General features: G+C 39.2%; 1 protein-coding gene across 3 annotated transcripts in view; it reads left to right on the top strand.

Moving 5' to 3' along the window:
- The window catches only part of CCDC146 (coiled-coil domain containing 146), an 89,240-nt gene that overhangs the window by 46,136 nt on the left and 21,933 nt on the right, over window positions 1-21,171 (top strand). For all 3 annotated transcript variants that reach the window (XM_004676904.2, XM_012720923.1, XM_012720922.1), the window contains 3 exons: window positions 13,992-14,074; window positions 16,153-16,362; window positions 20,320-20,377. In XM_004676904.2, coding sequence (XP_004676961.1) covers window positions 13,992-14,074; window positions 16,153-16,362; window positions 20,320-20,377 — 351 coding nt within the window. The remainder of the gene's footprint in view (window positions 1-13,991; window positions 14,075-16,152; window positions 16,363-20,319; window positions 20,378-21,171) is intronic.

Genomic DNA, 21,171 nt, shown 5'->3' with positions numbered 1-21,171 from the left:
CTCCCCTCAGCAGTGTACTTCGTAGATCTGCCTGTTCTGCTCCCCACTCTGTCTCTGGTGAAGCCTCTCACCACCCCTGCACCTCTGGCCTGTACCCCAGCTCTGTATGCACAAATAAATAAATCTTTAAAAAAAAAAAATTACAACTTGCTATTTTGTCAAAGCTCAATGAGTATGAAGTCAAAGGGACCATTACAGTAACGATAATGAATGTTTTTAGAGAAAAACCCTTTAAGTGACTGAATGTTTCTTGTTTCTCAGTCACAACAAATTTTTGCTGACATTTTTACCACAGTATCTTCATAATCTTTTTAGCTTATTCTTGTTTCATAGTGTATGTTTTTTTCATTTATAGAAGGAATATAGGGGAGCCAAATGAGGGACCAAGAGAGAAAATAATAATAACACTAAAACATACCAAAACCAAATAACAATAAATAGATATCTACAAATCAGAGACATTCTGCAGGTGAGGGGAAGGGAAAGAGACCAGGACAGGGTGGGAAGAGCACAAGGGGCTGTGGTGATAGTGCAGGGGTGAATTGGTGGTGGAAATTCAATGGGAACTACACAGAGAAAAGCAAGCAAACATTGTAAAAAACTCAATCAAGTAATATTTTTTAATTAAAAATAAAATACATATTAATTTACCCGATAATAAAATATTTTAATTTAAATATTTTGCAATATTCCAGTTAATAATGTATCAAACTCAGATTTACATAAGTTTGTATGAAATTATCAGAAGTTAAAAATATAAAACTAGGGATGGTAACCATATCTTCAGACTTCTATAACAAGAAAAGTGAAGACTCTACCTAAATTTTAGACATTTTTAAAGCATATTAAGTACTAAATTTGATGCGATGGGCTAAGCACCTATTTATGCTCAGGTAGACATACAGATAATCAGGAGACCTGTGCAGACACCACCTCAAAATACAACGGCCCGAAATGTTTATGCAAAAGTTTTATAAGTGGAACCATTATCTCGTCATTTGAATATTTTCTGCCTTTATATACACTCAACATAAAATAAATCAAAGCATGATGCCAACCTCAAATGCCAACATAAAAGTAATACAAAAGAGCATATGAGCCAGGTGTTAGTAGTGTGCAGACCTCTAATGGGCGGGGCCAGCTGAGCTCCTTCTAAAGGGCGCCCCCTTCCGGTGCCTCCAGAAGTTGGTCTGTGCTAAGTGCCAGTTGATTAAAGTAATGCTGGAATATGAATACAGTATCATCAAATTTAATTAACTTAAAGAGAGATTAAAGTTTCAGTTAATGCCAAAATCTATCAATTTTAAAATGTTGCCACCAATCTGCTTATTTTTAAAAATCACACATAAGGTAACTGTAGAGTATATTTATACTATTGGCTGCTATTTTATAATGGAATATACTGCTTGACATGGGATATACTGTTATGACTTGGACTAAAGTCTATTTTACAAGGTCTCAGATATTTAACTAGTGTCCTACCTTCCTTTCTGTGGACATGGTTACATATCCTTAAACTGTTACAACCTATCAGGGGTAAATTGGAATTTGGCATTTCTGTGAAATGGGGCTACTTATGTTTGCTAGAAAGTACATGAAAATATTTTATAATAGTCAACTTGGTGAACTAGAAACATCTGTGTTTGGTGCAATGTTTGTTAGACTCTATCTTTTAAGCTTTTTAAAATTTCTTTTTATGTTATTTTGTTAGATTTTGTATCAAGTACAAAAATGTTAAAATTATATTTGGTATTATTGCATGCTTTTTCTAAAACTAGGGCAAGCTAAAAAAAAGTGCCATAAAAAAACCAGATTTCTTGGGAAACTGTTAGTTTCTGATATTCCACCCTCTTCTTTGGAAATTCCAGAATAACCTATTAGATAATTTCCATGGATAATAGCTATCCATCTGTTACCATTCAATAACAGTATTTTGAGAAAAATAAAAGGTGACTAGGTTATAGCAGCACATAATAAACTAAAGGATTCTGAGGCTCTAAATTTAGGTTTAAATGTAATGTTATATAATATCCATTTAATTATTTTTCTCAATTCTCTTACCTTGCCCTTTAAAATGCTTTTGTTAGGATTCAAATATTCAAGTATTAGATTTTCTGCTTTATTCACAGATTTAAATGTCTTTGATACTATGTTTGTCTCACCCCTCTACTGTAGTTATTTATGTTGAGACACTATGGGCTGAATTTGGTGCCCTGGGTAATTGGGCCTGCTTCCTTGAGGACTTTTCTGGGTATTAAGCAGTCAGAAGAAAATGTCTGACAAGTTTTCTACTCTATTTTATTTCTGTTTAGGAAGTGTATATTCTACATACAATCTATAAATGTCTCACAATCAATATCAAGTTTATGTCCTCTCACCCATACACACTCACACACGCACACATTCTGGAAACTGGTGCTCCTTCTAGACTGACTTTTTGTATTTTATGGTGATGTTTTTAATGATCATTTAGGCCCCATTCACACATGTTTGTGGACAAGGAAAACTATACAGTGAGATTTCCTTCTATCAACCCTTATTGTAAAACCTCCTATCTCCTTGATAATGAAAATTCCTTTCTGTATCATGAAGATGCATAATAATGAAGATAATGAAGACTCCTACATGTGTGAACACCAGTTGTATGCCACGCACCATGCAAGGTTATTGGGACGCTAGAATGACCTCCGCCTTCAGAAAGAGTCCCATCTGGAGGGCAAGCATGTGAGCTTGCTTCAACACAATGTGGAATGTGTGAGAGATAGTGACTTTATTCATTAAGTATTTTTGAGGGCCTTAGTGCCAAGCAATGTTTTAGATGCTCAGAATATATCAAGTGAGCAGAAGATTCAAAGTTATTCTGCCCTAATGGCAACATTTTGAGCACCTAGTAAGGTCTGCTACAGGATTATGAGGCTTGACCTCAGTCTTCATGACAAAATCGAAGGACTCCTACAACAATGGCAATAAACAATCCAAATGAAATTATGAAAACAATTCCATTTATAATAGAATCAAAAAGAATAAAATACTTAAGAATGAATTTAGCCAACATTAAATGACTTCTCAAAAAATGCTGCTAGGCTTTGAAACTTCCTTACTAGTGAGTTACTAGCAAGAGTGAAACTTCAAACATCCCCATATTATGCTCCTCAGCTTCCATTTTATGATATCAGTGGAGAAGTCCAAACTACAACTTTGGGATTTCTTTTTTTAGGAACACTTCTGTGATTTGGAGAAAAGACTTCATTTTCCATTATGACTTGCCCACTGGAGGGGAAGCAGAGAGCACCTCTACTGCACAACACTGCTGGTGCCGGTGGTTTCCAGGGGCCGCGGTGCTAAATAAATTATTGGTTATGAATAGAAAGAGCATGGTGGGCAGGTGTATCCTGAGAGCCTGAAGACAGGCATCAGAGGTGCCACGTGTCTTTGTTGTGGGAAGTGGCTGCATCCTTTACTTGATATCTGATGGCCTAAGCTCTGGAGTACTTGGGTTGAGAGGTGGGTGCTGTCAACATATAAAAGGAGGCCCAAGAGGTGAGCAGCACAGAAAGCAGCCAGGCCCCAGGATCTAGCCTACTGCGCTCTATAGTCATCAACCTTTACAGTGATAGTCCCCGAAGGACAGGGTCAGTACAGGGATTTTGGTCTGTGATCTATAAAGTGTGATGGACAGCTGGCTGTGGACATCTTCACACACTTGTAACTTCTGTGTGAGAGACACTGTGGACTTGAAGGGCCTTTGGCCCTTCTCACTGCCTGAATCTAATCACTAGAGGTGAGGACTCTGCATGTGAAGGACTGAAAGCTGACTAGTCAGTCAGCTGACAATAGAATTCTTTCTGGATCCTAGTCACTTCTATTCTGTTTCCTGTTTCATGACTCATTAGTCATTTGCTGGTTCTCAGTGGGCCCTGTTTCCTGACTCTGTTTTGACACTTATGTGAAAGCTCCGCACATCTTTGACCCTTTTAGGTTATTTGCTCTTAATCGTTGGTCAGAGTCAGCAGGCAACAGAATCCTTTCTGGACCCTAGTCACACCTATTCTGGTTCCTGTTTCATGATTCTTTGGTCACTCCCTGGTTCTAACTTGGCTCCATTTCCTAACTATGTTTTGATACTAATGCAAAAGCCCCTCACATCTTTGATACTTGCGGATTGTTTGCTCTTGAACATTGGTTCACACTTTGAAGTTCTTAAAGAGGCATCTGAATTTATCCCGGTTCATTTCCTGCCCCCCAGGATAAAAGCCCTTCCAATCTGCTATCATTTCTAGCCAGGATCTTAGGAATTAGGAGGGAAATAATTATAAACAAGAGTTAAACAATTGTTAAAGTTCTAAGCACTTGCAGTTTCATTATGACAAATGTGAATGTTTTAAAAGAATGTTACTCATTATTAGTATGTATGTGCTTAGGCATTTTTTTTATATATAACAGTTTATTTTTACATCATTTTGTACATTTTTTTTCCATCTCAGTTGTAATCCCCGTGGGTTTCCCATCACCAAGTCACCCGTGTGCCATCACCATAATCCGTGCATTTTCCCTCCCCACCCCCCCGTTTTTTGATCCCATTCCCCACTCCACCCCCACAAAATATCTCTGGTATATGGCTGTTCATTATTCTTATTATTTTCTCTAGGCATGATTTTGATTTGACTGTACTTTACTGAAAAATTAGTACAACTTCGAAGTCTTCCCTATAGCTAAACTCTGCATTACACATCCATAATGTCCTTTGCATGCGATCCCTTAGCTCTTGGGAGACTGCTTGCCACTTGTGGCCTCCCCCACACATTCCTGTGCTGGGCCACCAAAGGAGGAATAAGACAGCTGCGGGAGCGCATCCAGCTTTCTGTGCTCCTCCTGCCACCACTGACAGCCACTCGGAAGGGAGAAGAGAAACCGGGGATGAGGCTACAGTTAGTCCAGCATGCTTGTGCTCTTTCAAGTCTGTGTTCAAGCTGAGCTACCTTGCTCTAGTTTCTCTTTTACATTTACCTTCTCTAATAGGCAAGTTGGGATGGAGTTAATGAAAGAATAAATGGTCTTCCAACTACAACGTAAGTTTAACAATTAGCATAAAGAATAAATAAGGAACCCTAGACAAAGTGACAGTTTAAAAAGAAAAAAAGGAGATTCAAAGGAGAAAATGGAAGAGTAGGAGGGAACTATGAAACCATGTATCATAGGAACCACGAATGATAAACTGTTCTATGAATGATAAACTGTAGTAAGTCAGTAATAAGTGGCATTAACTTTCAGGTAAGGTAAGGATAGAGAAATGTCATTCGAATTTAATAATAAGAGGTTACTGGAACTCCACTTACAGCCAAGATAGAGTAACAGAAAACAAGTTTACTCTCCTACCTCAAACAACTAAAACGCAGATAAAGTTACATGAAATTCTGGTTTTTAGATTTCAGGCAAAAGACAGCCCGACACATTGATTCCTAGGGTAGGGGAATAAATGAGGCCTATGGTTGCCCCAGATTACTTGTAGAGAGCATTTCCAAGCGATAGCATAGGGAGAAGAACCCAAAGAGAGTTAAGTGGTCATGCTGATTTGAGGAGACAGAATTTGGGGTTTGTGGAGGTCAAGTTGCTTAAAATACATATGTGAGAGAAGGAAGAGTACCAGACAACTCCAAAAATCTGCAGAGGAATAATGATCAGTGCATGCATGTGAGGATACTATTGAAGCTGGAGGAAGAACACCTACAAAGGATTGGGTGGAACAGTAAGTGGAGCTCATACAGGTCTAAGAATAGATTGTGTTCCCATCATCCGGAATAGAAAGATGTCCTACCGCTCAGCCATGGCATAGCAGGGGATTAACTCAGTGCTGGGGCCAAGAAGCCCTAGACAAAAGCTTGTTCTGTTCTTCTTTAACAAAGTTTAAAAGCCAGCCTGGAAAGGATCAAGCTGTTCCCTAGTAATTTCACTGTGACAAAATACAAAAATATTTAAATGGGTACCCAAAGATCCATCTCTTCGCAGTGTAACATCACAGTGGCTGGAATCCAATCAAAAGTCAGTAAGCATTCAAAGAAGCAGGAAAATATGACTAATTATAAGGAGAAAAAGCAATCAATGGAGTAAACATGGAATAAAATTAGACAAGGACATTGGAACAGCTATTATAGATATATTTTTATGCTTTTTTATAAATATATTATAAAAAAGATATAAAACATATATACTTAAAAATATAAATGCATTTTACATGTTGGAGAAGGGTGGAGGAAAACATGAACATAATTGTAGAAGCAGAAGTTATAAAAAGACCCAAATAGAACTTCTAATGGTGACTGATTAATATCGTCAGTGAGAAATTCACTGCATTCATGAACAAAGAAAAATGATTGGAAGAAAAACATGAACAGAACATCATTGATGTGTAGGCAGCAAGTGGCCAAACCTGTGAGTCATTACAGCCATAGGAGAGGAACGGAGAAAATAATATTTGAAGAAATCACACCTAAATTTTTCCAAATTTGATGAAAACAATAAATCCATAGATCCAAAGCTTTGAACAAACCTCAAGCTAGACAAACCCACACCAAGACATACACAAACTAGTGAAAAACAGTATTAAGGAGTCGCTGGCCAGCTTATCAACTTGGTGATGGACAGACAGTCAGCCGGCAGGGACTAGCGCATGACTGGGTGGTGACAGAGGGGACAAAGAGTTGAGACTACTCTTATGAGAAAAATTGAAAAGAGAAGCAGGGAAAAAAAGAGTTATTATGTGGGAACACAGGTTTTTGTGTTTTTTTATATTTATTTATTTATGCATACAGAACTGGGGTACAGGCGTGCAGCGGCGGGGAGAGGATTCACCAGAGACAGAGTGGGGAACAGAACAGGCCGACTGCTAAAGTACACTGCTGAGGGGAGCATGTGGGTCACCTCCAGGGCAGGGATTGAGCTCATGCTGAAGTGGCTTTAGCTTCTTAGGGGTGTGCTTTAACCCACTGTGCCATCAGGGAGAGCCTCAGTTTGGTTTTTCAAATAAGAAAAATTTGAGTAAATTTTTAGATTGAAGATAATGTCAATAATAATAATAAAATAATTGACATTAAGCTCTTTACATGTTCACTAGATATTGTACTAAATATCTTACATATATTCATTTAGTCTTCACTTTAGTCTTACGAATATGGGATTATTTTTGTCTCTTTTCAACAGAAGAAACTGACAGATTATTGAAATAATATTTCAAGTTACATAGCTAAAAAGTAATAGTTAGAATTCAAGCCAAAGTCTATACTCAACTACTATACACTGAGACATCAAAAAGAATGCAGTAGCGATTTTAAAGGAGGGAAGTTATAAAAGATGATTTCATGCCTAAGAAGAGGAAGTAGCCTATATATTTGAAAGCAAAGGTAGATGGTTGGTCTTACCCAAAGGAAAGGAAGACATTTTTAAGATTTGGGGAAAGAAGTTTAGTATTAGGGTGGCTGTAGATAAATGACACATTGATGGGGCTTAGTGGGGGGGGGGCAGGATGAGTTAGGTAGTTTAATTTTGTTTAGGTGTGTGGGAACACAAAAGGAGTGATGAACCAGGGTTGAGAATTCAATTACATTTGGAACCTACTTCAAATGGTTATGATGTTTAAAAAAGAAAAGGTGAGAAGAAGATGAGGATGATAAGGAATTATGCTACCTCCCAAAGTATGCCAACTATTTCTCAGGATGAAACCAAACCAGGGAATAATATCAAAGAGTCAATAGAAAGAGTAGGTCAATAATTGGGGCCACCTTGGTTGCCCTGCAGACACCCACACAAATGCTTAATTGTTTCCTCATGCTGACCTCCTTCCAGTAAGTTCATTTGGTAAAAGCTCTAACTGGACTATTACTTTCCTTGGAATGCCCTAGAATTTCAATTTTTGAAATGTTTTCCATATTATTACATGTCATCTATGAATCATGAGCTCTTGTTAAACTTTTAGCTCTAAAGTAAATGTTTCCTTCTAGCCTCAGTTACCAACAAAGCCATTCACAAGTATTGATTGTGAAATCATATTAATGAACTCCAGACATTAGATCGAAGCTTTTATTGCATATACTTTTTAACAATTCAAGCTTGTGCTTTATGGTCTGCTTCTTAAATTCTGCATTTTTAAAACATGACCAATTTGGTTTCTTTACCCATGTTTTCTTGCACAGTGAAAATGCAATGATTTCCCCTGGCTGATGTTCATGCATGAAGCATTTCCTCTACTAGAACTAAGGCTGAAGTTGCTACCCAGAGAGAGCCCTGTTTAAGAGAGACAGTTTGCAGAAAAGCCATCTTTAGGAAGATATTTATAATATCCAAAATATGATTTTTATTATTAAGGAGGCCAAATAAAATTAATTGTTTACAATTTGATCTTTTTCTTTATAAGAGATTTGCTTATAGCAATATAGGTCAAATAAAAGATAAGTATCAAGTCTTATTCTATTCTATTCTGGACATCTATGATTTAACGTTTCCAACTTATGCAGAAACTACAAAGACATAACTGACACTTTGTCCTATCTGCTTTTTTCACATGTTCGTAGGCACCAAAGGTGGTGTGGCTAGTGGAGTTATGAAAACAGCAAATAGAAAAGGAAACCTCTAGACTTCCTGCTTTTTCTGCAGTCATAAAAATCTTCCAGCATGTATTCTTGGCCCATCTGCCATCAAGCGTCCATCTGCTGCTTTTCAGATTATGCTCAATTTATGGAAGACAGCTGAGTTTTCACCATGTCAGGGCTAGAATCTGGCTCTTTCTGCCACTAGGATCTAGTCACATTGCTCTGAATCCCTATTGTTTCCAGCAGTCATTTTCAAGCATGTTTTAATAGTCTTTTATGCATATGTGCTAGAAAAATAGTCTCCAAGACATATGCACTGGAGAAAACTAGAAAATGCAGATAAGCAAAAATTAAAATATAATGTTGTGCCAGGTTTCGAGTTTCCCAAAGACCACCAAGGAGCCGATTCCGACGCAAAGCACACGAGGGTCTTTATTGCAAGCTCGAGCCTGGGCTCCCAACATGCAGCGACGCAGCAGCCGAAGTTGAGAGCCCTGAGCTCAGGGCAGGCAGGGTTTTTATTACAGAAGAGGGGAGTTTCAGCCCAGCAGAGGGGAGTTTTTGCTCAGCAGTACATTGTTTGGTGGACATTGAACAAAGTTAACTTGTCTTAACCCGGTTGATCTCTGCATGTAAGATGTGACCTTCACTACTCGGCCTGCATACCTTAGGACATCTGGCGTTTTCCTAATATGCACTGGTTACTTGCCTGCTTCCTAATCGGCTGTGGCTATGGGATGAGCAAGATTAGGATATTTACAGTTAAACTCGGCCTTGGCGCCTTGTTGTTAACCTAAACTTAAACCTAGCTGGTTCAGAAGCATTCTAAAGCCTGTCATGGCGTCAGTTTGGTCTTTCAATAAAACCCATATAAACTTACTACTGAAAGAACATCATTTACATATCTTCTTATTGGGCCCTTCCTGGTGGCACAACAGGTTACAGAGCAGTACTACAAAGCTAGCCTCAGCCACTGCAGCACAAGTTTGATCCCTGGCCAGAGATGTGACCCCCATGTCGCAGCAGACCTCTCCTTTCTCTTCCCCTGCTCCCCTCAGCAGTGTATTTCAGTACATCTGCCTGTTCTGCTACCCAGTCTGTCTCAATACCTTATTGATATTGTCTATTTGATCATCTCCTACTCTCTTTTTATTCTTTATAGTTTCCTTTCATTCTTTGATCACATATATAACACCTGCTTTGCAGTCTTTATTAAGCTGAACATCTGTACACAAATGTCTTTTCCCCCTATTTTGTGTGTCTCATCATTTGTGTTCACAATTAGACATTTTAAACAACAAAGCAACTCTGGACTCTGATGCTCCCTGAGCTTCTTATTATTGCTGAGGGTTGGTTGGTTTGTTTTTGTTATTGTTGCTCAGATGTTTATTTCTTTAATGATTTAATTGGACTGATTCTGTGAAGCGTATTTCTCCCTTCGTGTACAGCCTCTGATAGCTCTGCTTAGCTATCCTTTCCTTGTTTTTATTTTTAAGCTGGCGGCTGACCCTGCATCCACATAGGTTAGTAACCAGATACTGCTTAATCAGTGAATTCTTTTTTTGGTTTGCTTTGGCTTTTATTGAGCTCACAGTGGTTTACATCATTGTTTATGAATTAGAGACATGGGATCTCCCCTTCAGGTGTTGCTGTCACACCACACCCACCAGCAAAGCACCTACCTCCATCCCTACCATCTACAGTTTACCCCTCTCCCTTCCCTTCCAGGCTAGTAGCTCAGTTCTATAGCCAGCTTGCTCTAGGGATCATTGTTAGATCGTCTTTATCAGATATTTTGTTTGGTTTCTCTATGTTGCATAAATGAGGACATTTTCTTTTTTGGACTTACTTTGCTAAATATAATCCCCTCCAACTCTATCCATGTTCCTGCAAATGACAAGAGTTTATATCTTGTTTCGATAACTGAATGGTATTCTACAGTGTATACATAAACATCTTTCTAACCATTTATCTGTATTGGACACTTACGTTGTTTCCATAGTTTGGCTATTATAAGCAGTGCTGCAATGAACATAGGATGCAATAGTGTTTTGTTTCCTTTGAGTAGATAAACTAGTGGGATTGGAAGGAATTGCTGGGCCATTGTGGTAGATCCCTTTTTAATACTTTGGGAAACCTCCATACTGAGCCAATAACATTTATATCCTTTTTTTATAGAGTCAGTATGCAGCTTGGTAACCATTTCCAAAATTTGTTGTTTGTCAGTCTTGCCTTTAACTCAGGAATGAGTAGTAAACTTCCTGGTCCCTCCTGAGTGGTTACAGCCTTGAGCTTTTCCACAGTACAGAGAAAATTTACAGGGCCCTCTGAGTGCTTGACAATATAGCTCCAATTTCTCGGTCAAACTTTTGCTGGTTTGCCTCTGCTGGTATCACTAAGCATTCAGCCACGACCCTAACATTGCCTATTGTTTTTTTTGTTTTGTTTTGTTTTGTTTTTTAAAGATTTATTTGTGCATACAGAACTGGGGTACAGGCCAGAGGCTCAGGGGCCATGAGAGGCTTCACCAGGGAGAGTGTGGGGAGCAGCACAGGCAGATCCACGAAGTACCCTGCTAAGGGGTGGGGGACAGCGGGTGGGTCAGGAGAGGTCTGCTACACCTATGGTCACCTCCAGAGCAGGTGGGAATCAACTCATGCTGTGCTGTGTTTTAACCCCCTTCGCCACCAGGGAGGGCCTGGCTATTGTTTTTTACAATGCTCTGGGGTAGGGACATGCTACTCTCTGTTCCAAATAAAGCAGCGCTCTTAGGCAGAGTTGTTGCTCCACAGCTTACTTGCCCCACCCTGAGCCTCAGGAACTGGAGGAACCCGGACTCATTCATGGTGGGTGGGATACTCCCTTTACAGCCGGCTCTGGGCAATGGGGATGGGCGCTGAGGAACTGCTACAGCTGCCGGCCCAGTAAAGAGCTTCTGCCACTCAGAGCTGGGGGGAAAAGGTGAGGGTGGGGGCAGCAGTTTCTGGAGCTTCCCATCCTCCTGAGTACCATGGGCAGGTGGGGGAGGTGGGCGCATCATGGGCTGCCTAGGTGCTCAGGGCAATATTTCACTGCATAAAGTAGGGTGGTGGAGTTTCCTTGACCTTGTGGAGTGTTTCTCAATGTCGTGCGTGCCTCTAGGCCAATTTCCAGGAACTTTAAGTGATTGACTTAGATAGTTTTAGCCAATGTAATCAATATTTCTTTGAGGGAGAGAATTTATTCATCAACTCTTCACACCATTATTTTAATAGTTCCACCCCCTGGAAGTGGTGTGTAACTTGTAAATATACATGTTTGCTTTAATGTACAAGAAAGAAAATAATTTCAAAATACCAAATTGAGTTATTTATCAACAACGGAGTGCAGCTCAGTGATTTTTTGTGTTAATCTTCTCAAACTGGGAGTCACCTTAGCGTAAAGCCTTTTTCACCTGCAGTTCTGTGTGTATAATATAGTGCAGTGGGTGGAAGGTAATGGTCTTTTCAGCATAAAAGCAAAGCTAAGTACTATTATGTATTTTTGTACCTACGAGTCCATAGTTACCTTACCCAGTGGCTTACCTCCTACCTTGTTGGCTAGTTACAAGACTGACCCCCTGCAGGTCTTTATTTTACACAAATACATGTGTAGCTTTCCCTGAAACTTTTCTCTCTTAAGAATGCCTATTATGAAAAGGTTTTTTTTTTTTTTTTTTTTAGCCTGTTAGACATTAAAGTGCACTGCCTATAGCCTACATCCTTTTGTGGAACCATTTAAAGTGTTTGAGACCTGAAATAAATTTACCTATTGGCTCAAAAATGCAACAGAAAACTGTAGAAGCAAAATACGTGTATTTAGTTAAATATCTAAAATGTAATATTCAGTCAGCTTAGCAACAACTCAAAACTTAAAAAATTACATATAAGTTATATTTATAGTAGCATATAAATACATTTAACATATTTGATGCAAGGCTTCTATGGTCTTAAAAATCCTGTGCACCATATTTTTCACATACATTAAAAAAAAAAGGAGAGTTATGCTGTTGGAATCTTGTATAGCCTTTTTGAAACATTGCAAACACTTTCACAGAGAAGAGTGGCTTTTTGGTGCACTGAACAGTGTTTTTCTGCCCTGAGGGGAAACCTCCTGTGTAGACTCAGGCATGCACTTCTGTCAGTCATATTCATTCATTTGTTCACTCAACAAAAGTTTACCAAACATCTACAGGTACTTGTGATTCTACTGGCTGTGGAGCCAGTGAAGAACAACTAAACCCAGCCCCTTCCTCATGGTGCTCACACACTAGTTGAGGAGAAACATTTCTCTAACAACAGAATTTCTTTTTTTTTTACTGCAGATTTTAATATGGATTATGAAGAACTGAGTTCTTTGGGGGTGCATGGTGTATTAGGAATATAGAAGGCAGAGATGGTGTCCTTATGGATTGAAGTTATAAAGAAAGAGTTAGCACAAAGTGATGAGGGAAAGCAGACAGGGACAAATTGGAGATTTTGTAGTAGTCCAGCCAAAAGAGGATGTGACTTGGACTAGGGTGATCAGGGAAGGAAGATGAAAGTGGACACTGTGGAGGAACAGGGCACTGAAAAACACAAATCCTCTCCTTAGTTTTATTTTTTGATACTGTGTCACTGGCAGTTCAGTGAGCCAAACCTTACACAGATGCTCTTTGTATTATGGTGAAGCATCAGTGTTTGATGTTGTGTTATGATGTCTATTAACCACTCACAATTTAAGTCAATAAATCAAAAATTCTTTTAGTAGCAATGAAAAGCAAAAAATAATAGCTCTTTATGTATGGGGTAAACCTTCTTGCTTCTTGGATGATAGAGGCAGAAGCATCAAGGTACAATAAATTGATCATGGATTTTTAAAATTGGTTCACTTGGTCTAAAATTCTTTCCTCTGCCTTTAACTAGTTCTGTAACTGAATGAATGACATAACTTATCTCAACTCCAGTTTAAAAATGGAAGTAACCCTGACTTTGCAAAACCAGTTTTGAGATTAAAATCATTGATGCACAACATTTGTTTGTAATAGATGCCCAATAATTTTCAGTTCTTTCAACTTACAGTTTTCTACTAATCCACACTGATTCAGGGTTTTTGCTAAACAAAGAAATGTTTTCTTTGGAATTGGAAAATTTTAACCCAATTCCCTGAATTTACAGATGAAGAATCACAGTCTAGAGAAGTAAGACTTGCCCCTTAACAGAGCTTACCCGGGGATGAAATAGAATTAGTACTAATCTCTCCAAACAGCTAGCATCTGTCTAATATATCACATTGCCTTACACATTTCCTCTCCAATGTTTAACTGAAGTTTCATAAGATACCCATCCGCTCTCCATTTTATCTTCTCTATAGGAAGTGATGGCTAATAATGATCTGTGTTCTCTTTGCTAGTTGCATGCTATGGGAAAGCTTCCTGGAACCAGAATGGTTGAGTTGAAAGCTAAGTACACCTTGCTGCATGACACTGTGATAAGGTATGTTATTTTCTGATGTGTAGACATCTTTTATCATATTTATATTTTTTTCTTATGATGTAAAATGAACTGTCCCAAAAGTCTCTAACGTAAAGATTTGACTTCAAGTAGTTTGAGAAGTGATACTAGAAATTATCGTGAGAGAGTGGGGAAGTGAGACTGGAAAGGGAGGGATCTAGCTGAGCATATGTTAATTTTGTGGGTTAACCTTTCAGGCAACTGGGGCTCAGTTTTGCTGAGGACTCTCTGAGTGACTCTCTGAGAACACATGTTGGAACTTTCCAACTGGAGGGTGAGGAAACTAGGATATCTGTCCACTCGTTTCCATCCCTTTTTGCTGGGGGCAGGGGGAATAAGCTTGACACACTTCTAGCTTGCCCTTTGAGAGGCCAAGCATTCTCCTACTGACCACAAGAGCTCTCAGCAGAGGCAGGCAGGCAGGTGTTGTTGGTGTGTGTGGTAATTGTCCAACAGAGCAGTGGGTAACCACCCCACCCCTACGGGCCAATGGGTCTTGGAGGGACACTGATACTAGGAGTGTTCTGCTTAAGGGCACTTCTGCAAAAATGCTCCCCTCCAGCTCTTTGCCACTCAGAAGTAAGGTTCCATAACAACCCGCGTCGGTGTGCTGACACTTCTGTCTTTACTGCTCACCCCTTCCTCCTAGCCCAGGCTACTCCCTAGCCAAGATCCAATCAGAAGCAGGTTAGAAAAATAGGCTTCCACAAAATAATTGAACAAGGTATCCTGTTGTCAGCCATTGGGAAGCAAGGGGGAAGGAGAATGAAGAAAGAAGGGGAGGTTTGTGTTCTGCTGCTACTCCATACCACACTCAAGCCTCCTCTTCCTCTTCCCCAGCTTCTGCTTCATATCCCTGTATAATATCTTCATCACAGGCCATGGAGGAGCAGCAATAGATAGAAATTCCATCCTGCCATTTCCTAGCCATCCTTCCACCAATCCCCAGCCATTAACCCTACTTCTCATCTTGCCCGTAGACAACCAACCACTTTGAGGAGAGGAGCATGAGTGCAGAGTGAACACCGTGGAGCACAGAGCCACCCCTCCTTGTCCCCTTCTCTTCCACCCTGCTTCATACCCACCCAGAGCCATCCCAACAACCCTCCAGAGCCCTTAGCTTTGTCTTGACTTGCAAAGGTTGGGGAAATAAGAAGAGTGGGGACCCGCCCTTCAACTGCCCTGGGCTTGCTCATATTCATGAATTCTCCTGACCTGATTATAGGAAAATCTTCCTCCTTGAACTAAGAAAATATAGAATGTTTTCAAATGACACTTTACTAGGAAACTAGGAATAAATTAAAGTAAACTAGCATTCTAATGAGAACGTAAGTGGTGATTTAACAATATGTACTGGAAATATAAGGTCAGAAGAAGAGAACTGAACAACTCTCATAATGCGGTTTCTATGGAAAACAGTCCGATTCATCAGTGCAGCCTTTCCACCCCTATCCACCCTGAGACAGCCCATTTCTTCACACCTTTTCCACCCACCAGACAGTGGGATTGGGAGTGTGGTGGGGTTTGTAATGACAGGAGAGACAACTAAATGGACAAAATGTGTACAAATGTGTACAAAAAGGGGACAAAAGGGAAGCAAAGGTTTTGCAACACAACCTGGAAGTAGGAAGAAACTGCCCTTGCCTTGTTCCTGCATTGTGCTGTCACTGGGGTGCAGGAGCTGAGCTCTGCGTCAGGCAAGGAGGAAGTGCTATCGGCAGCCGGGTGGCTGTAGGTTAGAGCTGTTCGGACCATGAGAAATGCTGCAGTGTTACTTGTATTTGCAAAGAGCCTTAAAGTGTGCCCTAAGAATGCCATGGGGTTTTCTCTCAGCTAAAAAGTATGAAATATATTGAAAAAGAATACCCCAAACTTTGCACCTGCATGCTCTAATTCCTGAGTATTGAGAGGTTATGTACAGACACTGGCAGGCAGGGCCAACCATGGGATGTGGGGTCTCCTTTAGGGGTGAGGACTAAGCATGGGGCTGTGAAGAAGGAAGGAGCCGTATGGGAGGTGTGATCTTCTCATTGTGCTAATCGCTATTGTCATGAACGCAGCACACAAGAGTCAGAGATCCAGCTACTGCAGGATGCCAAGCGCTACACTGAGCAAATACAACAGCAGCAGTTCCACCTACAGCAAGCTGATGACTTTCCAGAGGCTTTCACCACTGAGGTCTCCAAAATGAGAGAACAACTTCTTAAGTACCAAAATGAATATAATGCAGCAAAAGAAAGAGAGTCCCACAACCAGTACAGATTAAATAGGTAAGTACACAATTCTGTCCGGCACTGAAGACAGACACAAGCAACGGTGTTTCCACATGAAATTAGAAAACTAGACCAAAGTGAGAAGTAGTTTTAGGTACAGTAAGTTTGAGACTGTAATGCTAAAATTATTACAAAGTCTAGTTTTTTTCCTTGATTGCATAGATGAGGAATTTGAGTTCTTTTTTGTCTTTCCATCTACATTTGTTTCAGGCTTACCAGTGAGTTCTATAAAAAGAGAGCTTAGCTAGTTCTGTGCCCTGTAAGCATTTTCAGTTGAGAAAATAATGAAATTAAAACAATTGGTGGTTGTTCATTAGTATTGGAAACATGAATGCTTGACATTTCCATGAAAGGGTAAGTAGAGCATAATCAGTTGCTATTTAAATTGTTTAAAATTTCCAAGTATTCTTGCCAAGGAAAAAGAAAAAACAGAACTCTTGCCTTTTAGGTATAGACAGGCAAATTGTTCGAGTCACTTGGGGGTGAGGAGGGGCCGTGAATGGTGACCTGCAGTGAATAAGAACATTCAAACTGCACACTTGGGAGAAGTGTAGCATGTATTATCTATGGGCTTGTAACACATAATACTTGAGCTTGAGCAGACTCCCTTGCATTTTCAAAAACCACCTGTTCAAGAATTAACACATTTATTTTCATAAAAGTAATAGGGATACCAAAAGTAGATATTTCTATCCCCACAAAAAATAAATTAAGGCATTGGGGAAATTTTTTCTCCAAATATTCATTTCTCCACATATTTTCCAGATCAGCTTAACAAACTTTTAATTCAGGCTCTAAATAATAGAAGCCCAAATAACCAAGTTATCCATCCTGACATCATAAGGAACTTCAGAATAACTGGCAACTACTATAACAACACATTGTTCAAGTACTTTACAAAATATACTTTACTCTATAGTTTGGCTGGTTTTTCTCACATTTTCACATAATTAAAAACTCTTTAACAAATGCTAATGGTAAGCGAAGTTTGATGGTCAGCTAAAAATTAAATCTAGGTTACAATAGTTTCAATTTGGGGGCAAACATTCATGGATGACCTCAATAAATATGTAGTTCAGTAATGACTATGCAGCCTAGTAAAATAAGTTAAATATATTATAATTAAATAAGTACTGTTGAGAACTTATTCTGAAGCAAAGTAGAAGTCATTATCTTTCTACAAACTTTCTGTGAAAAGATGTTCTAATAAATTTCTCAACATTTTCCTTTGCTTCACTTTGTCACTTTTGGGGGACTATTCTCTAGTTTATTAATTCCTAAAATGTTGGTAGCAAACAAATTGTGTGTGACATACTAAATCTGACGCGTCCTGACAAGTCTCAGTCAGCTGGAGAAACATGGCTGTGGAGGTGGGGTGGGGGACAGGCGCTGTCCAACTTGACAAGGCGGTGAGAGAGGCCTCTGGGCGCTGCTCCCCGGCCAGGCCTGTCCTGATGTGATCCTGGCCTTAGTGCCCAAGCACTCTTCCAGAGCTAGTATAGTTTCTGCAGCCTCTGCTGGTACTAAACACTTCTTCTTTTTTAAAATCTTCCCTGCTTCCTCTGTGGCATCCAAAACCAGAATGAGTTAAGAATACATTTTGTAGGGTGTAATCTCATAACTGAAAGAAAAGCACCTCAGAAACTTGTTTAAAAGGTTCCTCCAACCCTGAAATGAATGATTTCAAATTCTGTCCAAGTTTCTCCAAATGTAGGTGCCATTTGAATTTTTCACAAGCCTCCTGTGATTCCAATTCATATCAGAGTTTGAGAACTGTCAGTCCCAAAGGTGGTTCTCAGCCTGACTAGTCTAAGCGCTCACACAGTGCTTTAACACCCGCCGTGTGAGGAGCTCACAGCCTTCGAGGTAAAGCAGACAGCCTTGCCAGCCTACTCTCCAAGGTCTAAGACTTGTTTGGGTTCTGAAATCTACCGTTTTGCAATCCCACATGTTCCACTGGTGCTATACCTGATGGTAAATGATAGCTCTTGCACATCGCAGCATAAAGGGCGTCCTGCTTTCTCTCCTCTCCTTCATGTCCTTAAAACTAAAACCTTCAACGATAGGGTTTTAGTTAGGACTATCTTGCTGCAGCAAAGTAATTAATCCTTACATGGATTGACACTGAAGTATCCCCTACATCAGGAAAGCTGAGGGTGTCAGACATTAAAATTTTAATGTCAGATCAAAATGTAGTTATGAGTTAGTTAATCAAGGCAGGCACACAAAATGTTAATCCTTGTAATACAAAAATAAGAATCCAAAGGGGAAAAAATTAAACATTTTTAACTTATAAAAATGGTTTTATATTACTATTTATAAAGATGAAAAACTGAAAGCAGTCTAATTCTAAAAAATAATGGAATATTAAATAATATTTTCCTGAGTACAGTTTGATACTGAAAGTTCCCTGGAATAAGATAGAATTAGGTTTGAACGTGAGTTCAGCCTTAACTGTGTGGCTTTGGAAAATGTGTTTTTAACTGCTTGGTTTCTTCATTTCTTCATATAGTTGGTTCAGTATATGATAGATAACTCTTAGGATTATTTTATAGTGGTTCATGTACCTATTAGAAAACCTTGAGACTTCACTATTAAATTATGAATTATTAAGTCTATTTTGCAACTTTAGAAAATATTTTATCCATAAGAAGTCAATCATGTATACACATTTAACAAAATTTTATTGAAACATACAATGAAATAACATAAGCAACTGTAATATGATGAGGGCTATACTATGAATGGTAGATTTCTCTATAAATAGAAAAATCTACATCTTAGAAGAAAAAAAATAATATTTCTTTAAAAGAGAAATACAAGGTAGAAATATGTTAAAGAAATGTATTTTGTCAATAATGTCCTAAAAATTACTTGCTTTATGTGTGTTTAAAGAAAAAAATCATTTTATATTTATTTAAAGAAAATACTGTCTTGTGAGAGAGCTTCATGTCACCATTTTGAAACTCTGGGAGCCACCTGATACCTTTACAACCAAAAGACGGCAGCACACTACCACCCCCTGGTGGTAGCATTGCTGAGGTGTAGATGCAGCAGACTTAGAGCTAAATAATGCAATTTACAGGTAACGTCTAAAAGCAAAGGCATAAGGATTCAAAGATGTGAAATATTCAGCCTCAGCTAGTGGTCCAGACATCCAACATATATTAAATTCCATATGGCACATATCTATCACAGTAAGCTTACTTTACATTTTGCAGGTAAAAATTTCATGAAAATAAAAGCACGCACCTCTTTAGCTCCATGTAACCAGACCTACTGGCTGGTGGGATCTGCTTTTTTTATGGAGCTAGTAAAGGCTGTTGCACCAATCCAGGCAGGCACTAATTCACTACAACTAATGTAAAGAAGAGAAAGCCCAGAGCCTGTCTGAAAGAAGTCTGAGGTTGCAGGAAGGGCATACCCCAAAGCATGTATAACATAAGAGTTGGCTGCTTTAATTGCATGTGTATACCTTACTGTGTGGGAGGGGTGGAGAGGGAGCACATAAATAGGGCTTTAGGAGTCGGGAAAGCTTTCCTAAAGAATGGATACCAGAGGCCCTCCCTGGTGGCGCAGCGGGTTAAAGCACAGTACTGAGAAGCTAAAGCCACTTCCACATGAGTTCGATTCCCGCCTGCCCCGGAGGTGACCACATGGTGTGGCAGACCTCTTCTGACCTGCCCGCTGCTCCCCTCAGCAGTGTACTTCATCGATCTGCCTGTTCTGCTCCCCACTCTGTCTCTGGTGAAGCCTCTTGCCGCCCCTGAACCTCTGGCCTGTACCCCAGTTCTGTATGCACAAATAAATAAATCTTAAAAAAAGAAAGAAAGAAAGAAAGAATGGGCATCAGATCTGATAAACAGCATAGAAAGAGCATTGTGAGAAAAAGTTACTACTTCTGAACTAGCTTACTCTTTGGTACTTTGCCAAACTTCACTTTTTCTTTTTCAGCTTACAGGAAGAAAAAAGCCTCATACTGAAGGAATTCGAGAAGATACCTAAGCCAGGAGTAAGTCTTCAGTGTTTGAGAGTTTGTCCAATACAGCTGGATTCAAACATTCAAGTGATAAATATGAACATTTACCACAGCCATGTACTTAAGCACTTAAAGATGCAAAATTCTTAACTGTAGATGCTGCTAACAGGAATGTATGCATAACCTCACTTAAACATAACTGGTGCCTATCATAGGCTTTACCTAGTTGGCATCTAATTAAGGCTTTTTTGGTTGGATATCTGCTTTGTTTCTAGAAGAAAAAAGGACTATGTCGTTGCTGATTAACATATTATTTTTATACTAAGTTTATTACCCTGTAATTTCTGAACATCTCAAGTTTATTACAAGAAATTTTTATAAAGAACACACATTGCACCTATCCCTGTATAACAATTAGCTTCAAACTTAGAGATTTTAATCACTTATTTTTCACAGTCCCAAATTCTGGTCTGAGACAGCTTGACTGGGCTGGTGGTCTCAGGTGGCTTCATTCATGTCAACCAGCTGATGGGATAGTTAGTCTAAGACCACTTGTCACAGGCAGTCACATGATGGTAGAATGGTTTCCAATCTTAAGAAAGAAACAGCATCAAGAAAAGGCAATTTTTTATGTCTGGCTTTGTCAAATAACAAAATTACTTAGAAAATGGGTTGATAATTTTCACTGATGCTTCTTAATGTGAATTAACCCAGGAAAAGGAAACATTTAGATATAGGAGGATAGAAAACTACTTTAAAAAGTGAGTTTGGGCCCTCCCTGGTGGTGCAGCGGGTTAAAGCACTGCACTAAGAAGATTAAGCCACTT

This window comes from Condylura cristata, unplaced genomic scaffold (genome assembly GCF_000260355.1).
Source record: "Condylura cristata isolate star-nosed mole 26May11 unplaced genomic scaffold, ConCri1.0 scaffold00005, whole genome shotgun sequence".
Lineage (NCBI taxonomy): Eukaryota > Metazoa > Chordata > Mammalia > Eulipotyphla > Talpidae > Condylura > Condylura cristata.
The sequence above is the reverse complement of the archived record's forward strand: the minus strand, read 5'-3'. Positions and strand labels throughout refer to the sequence as shown.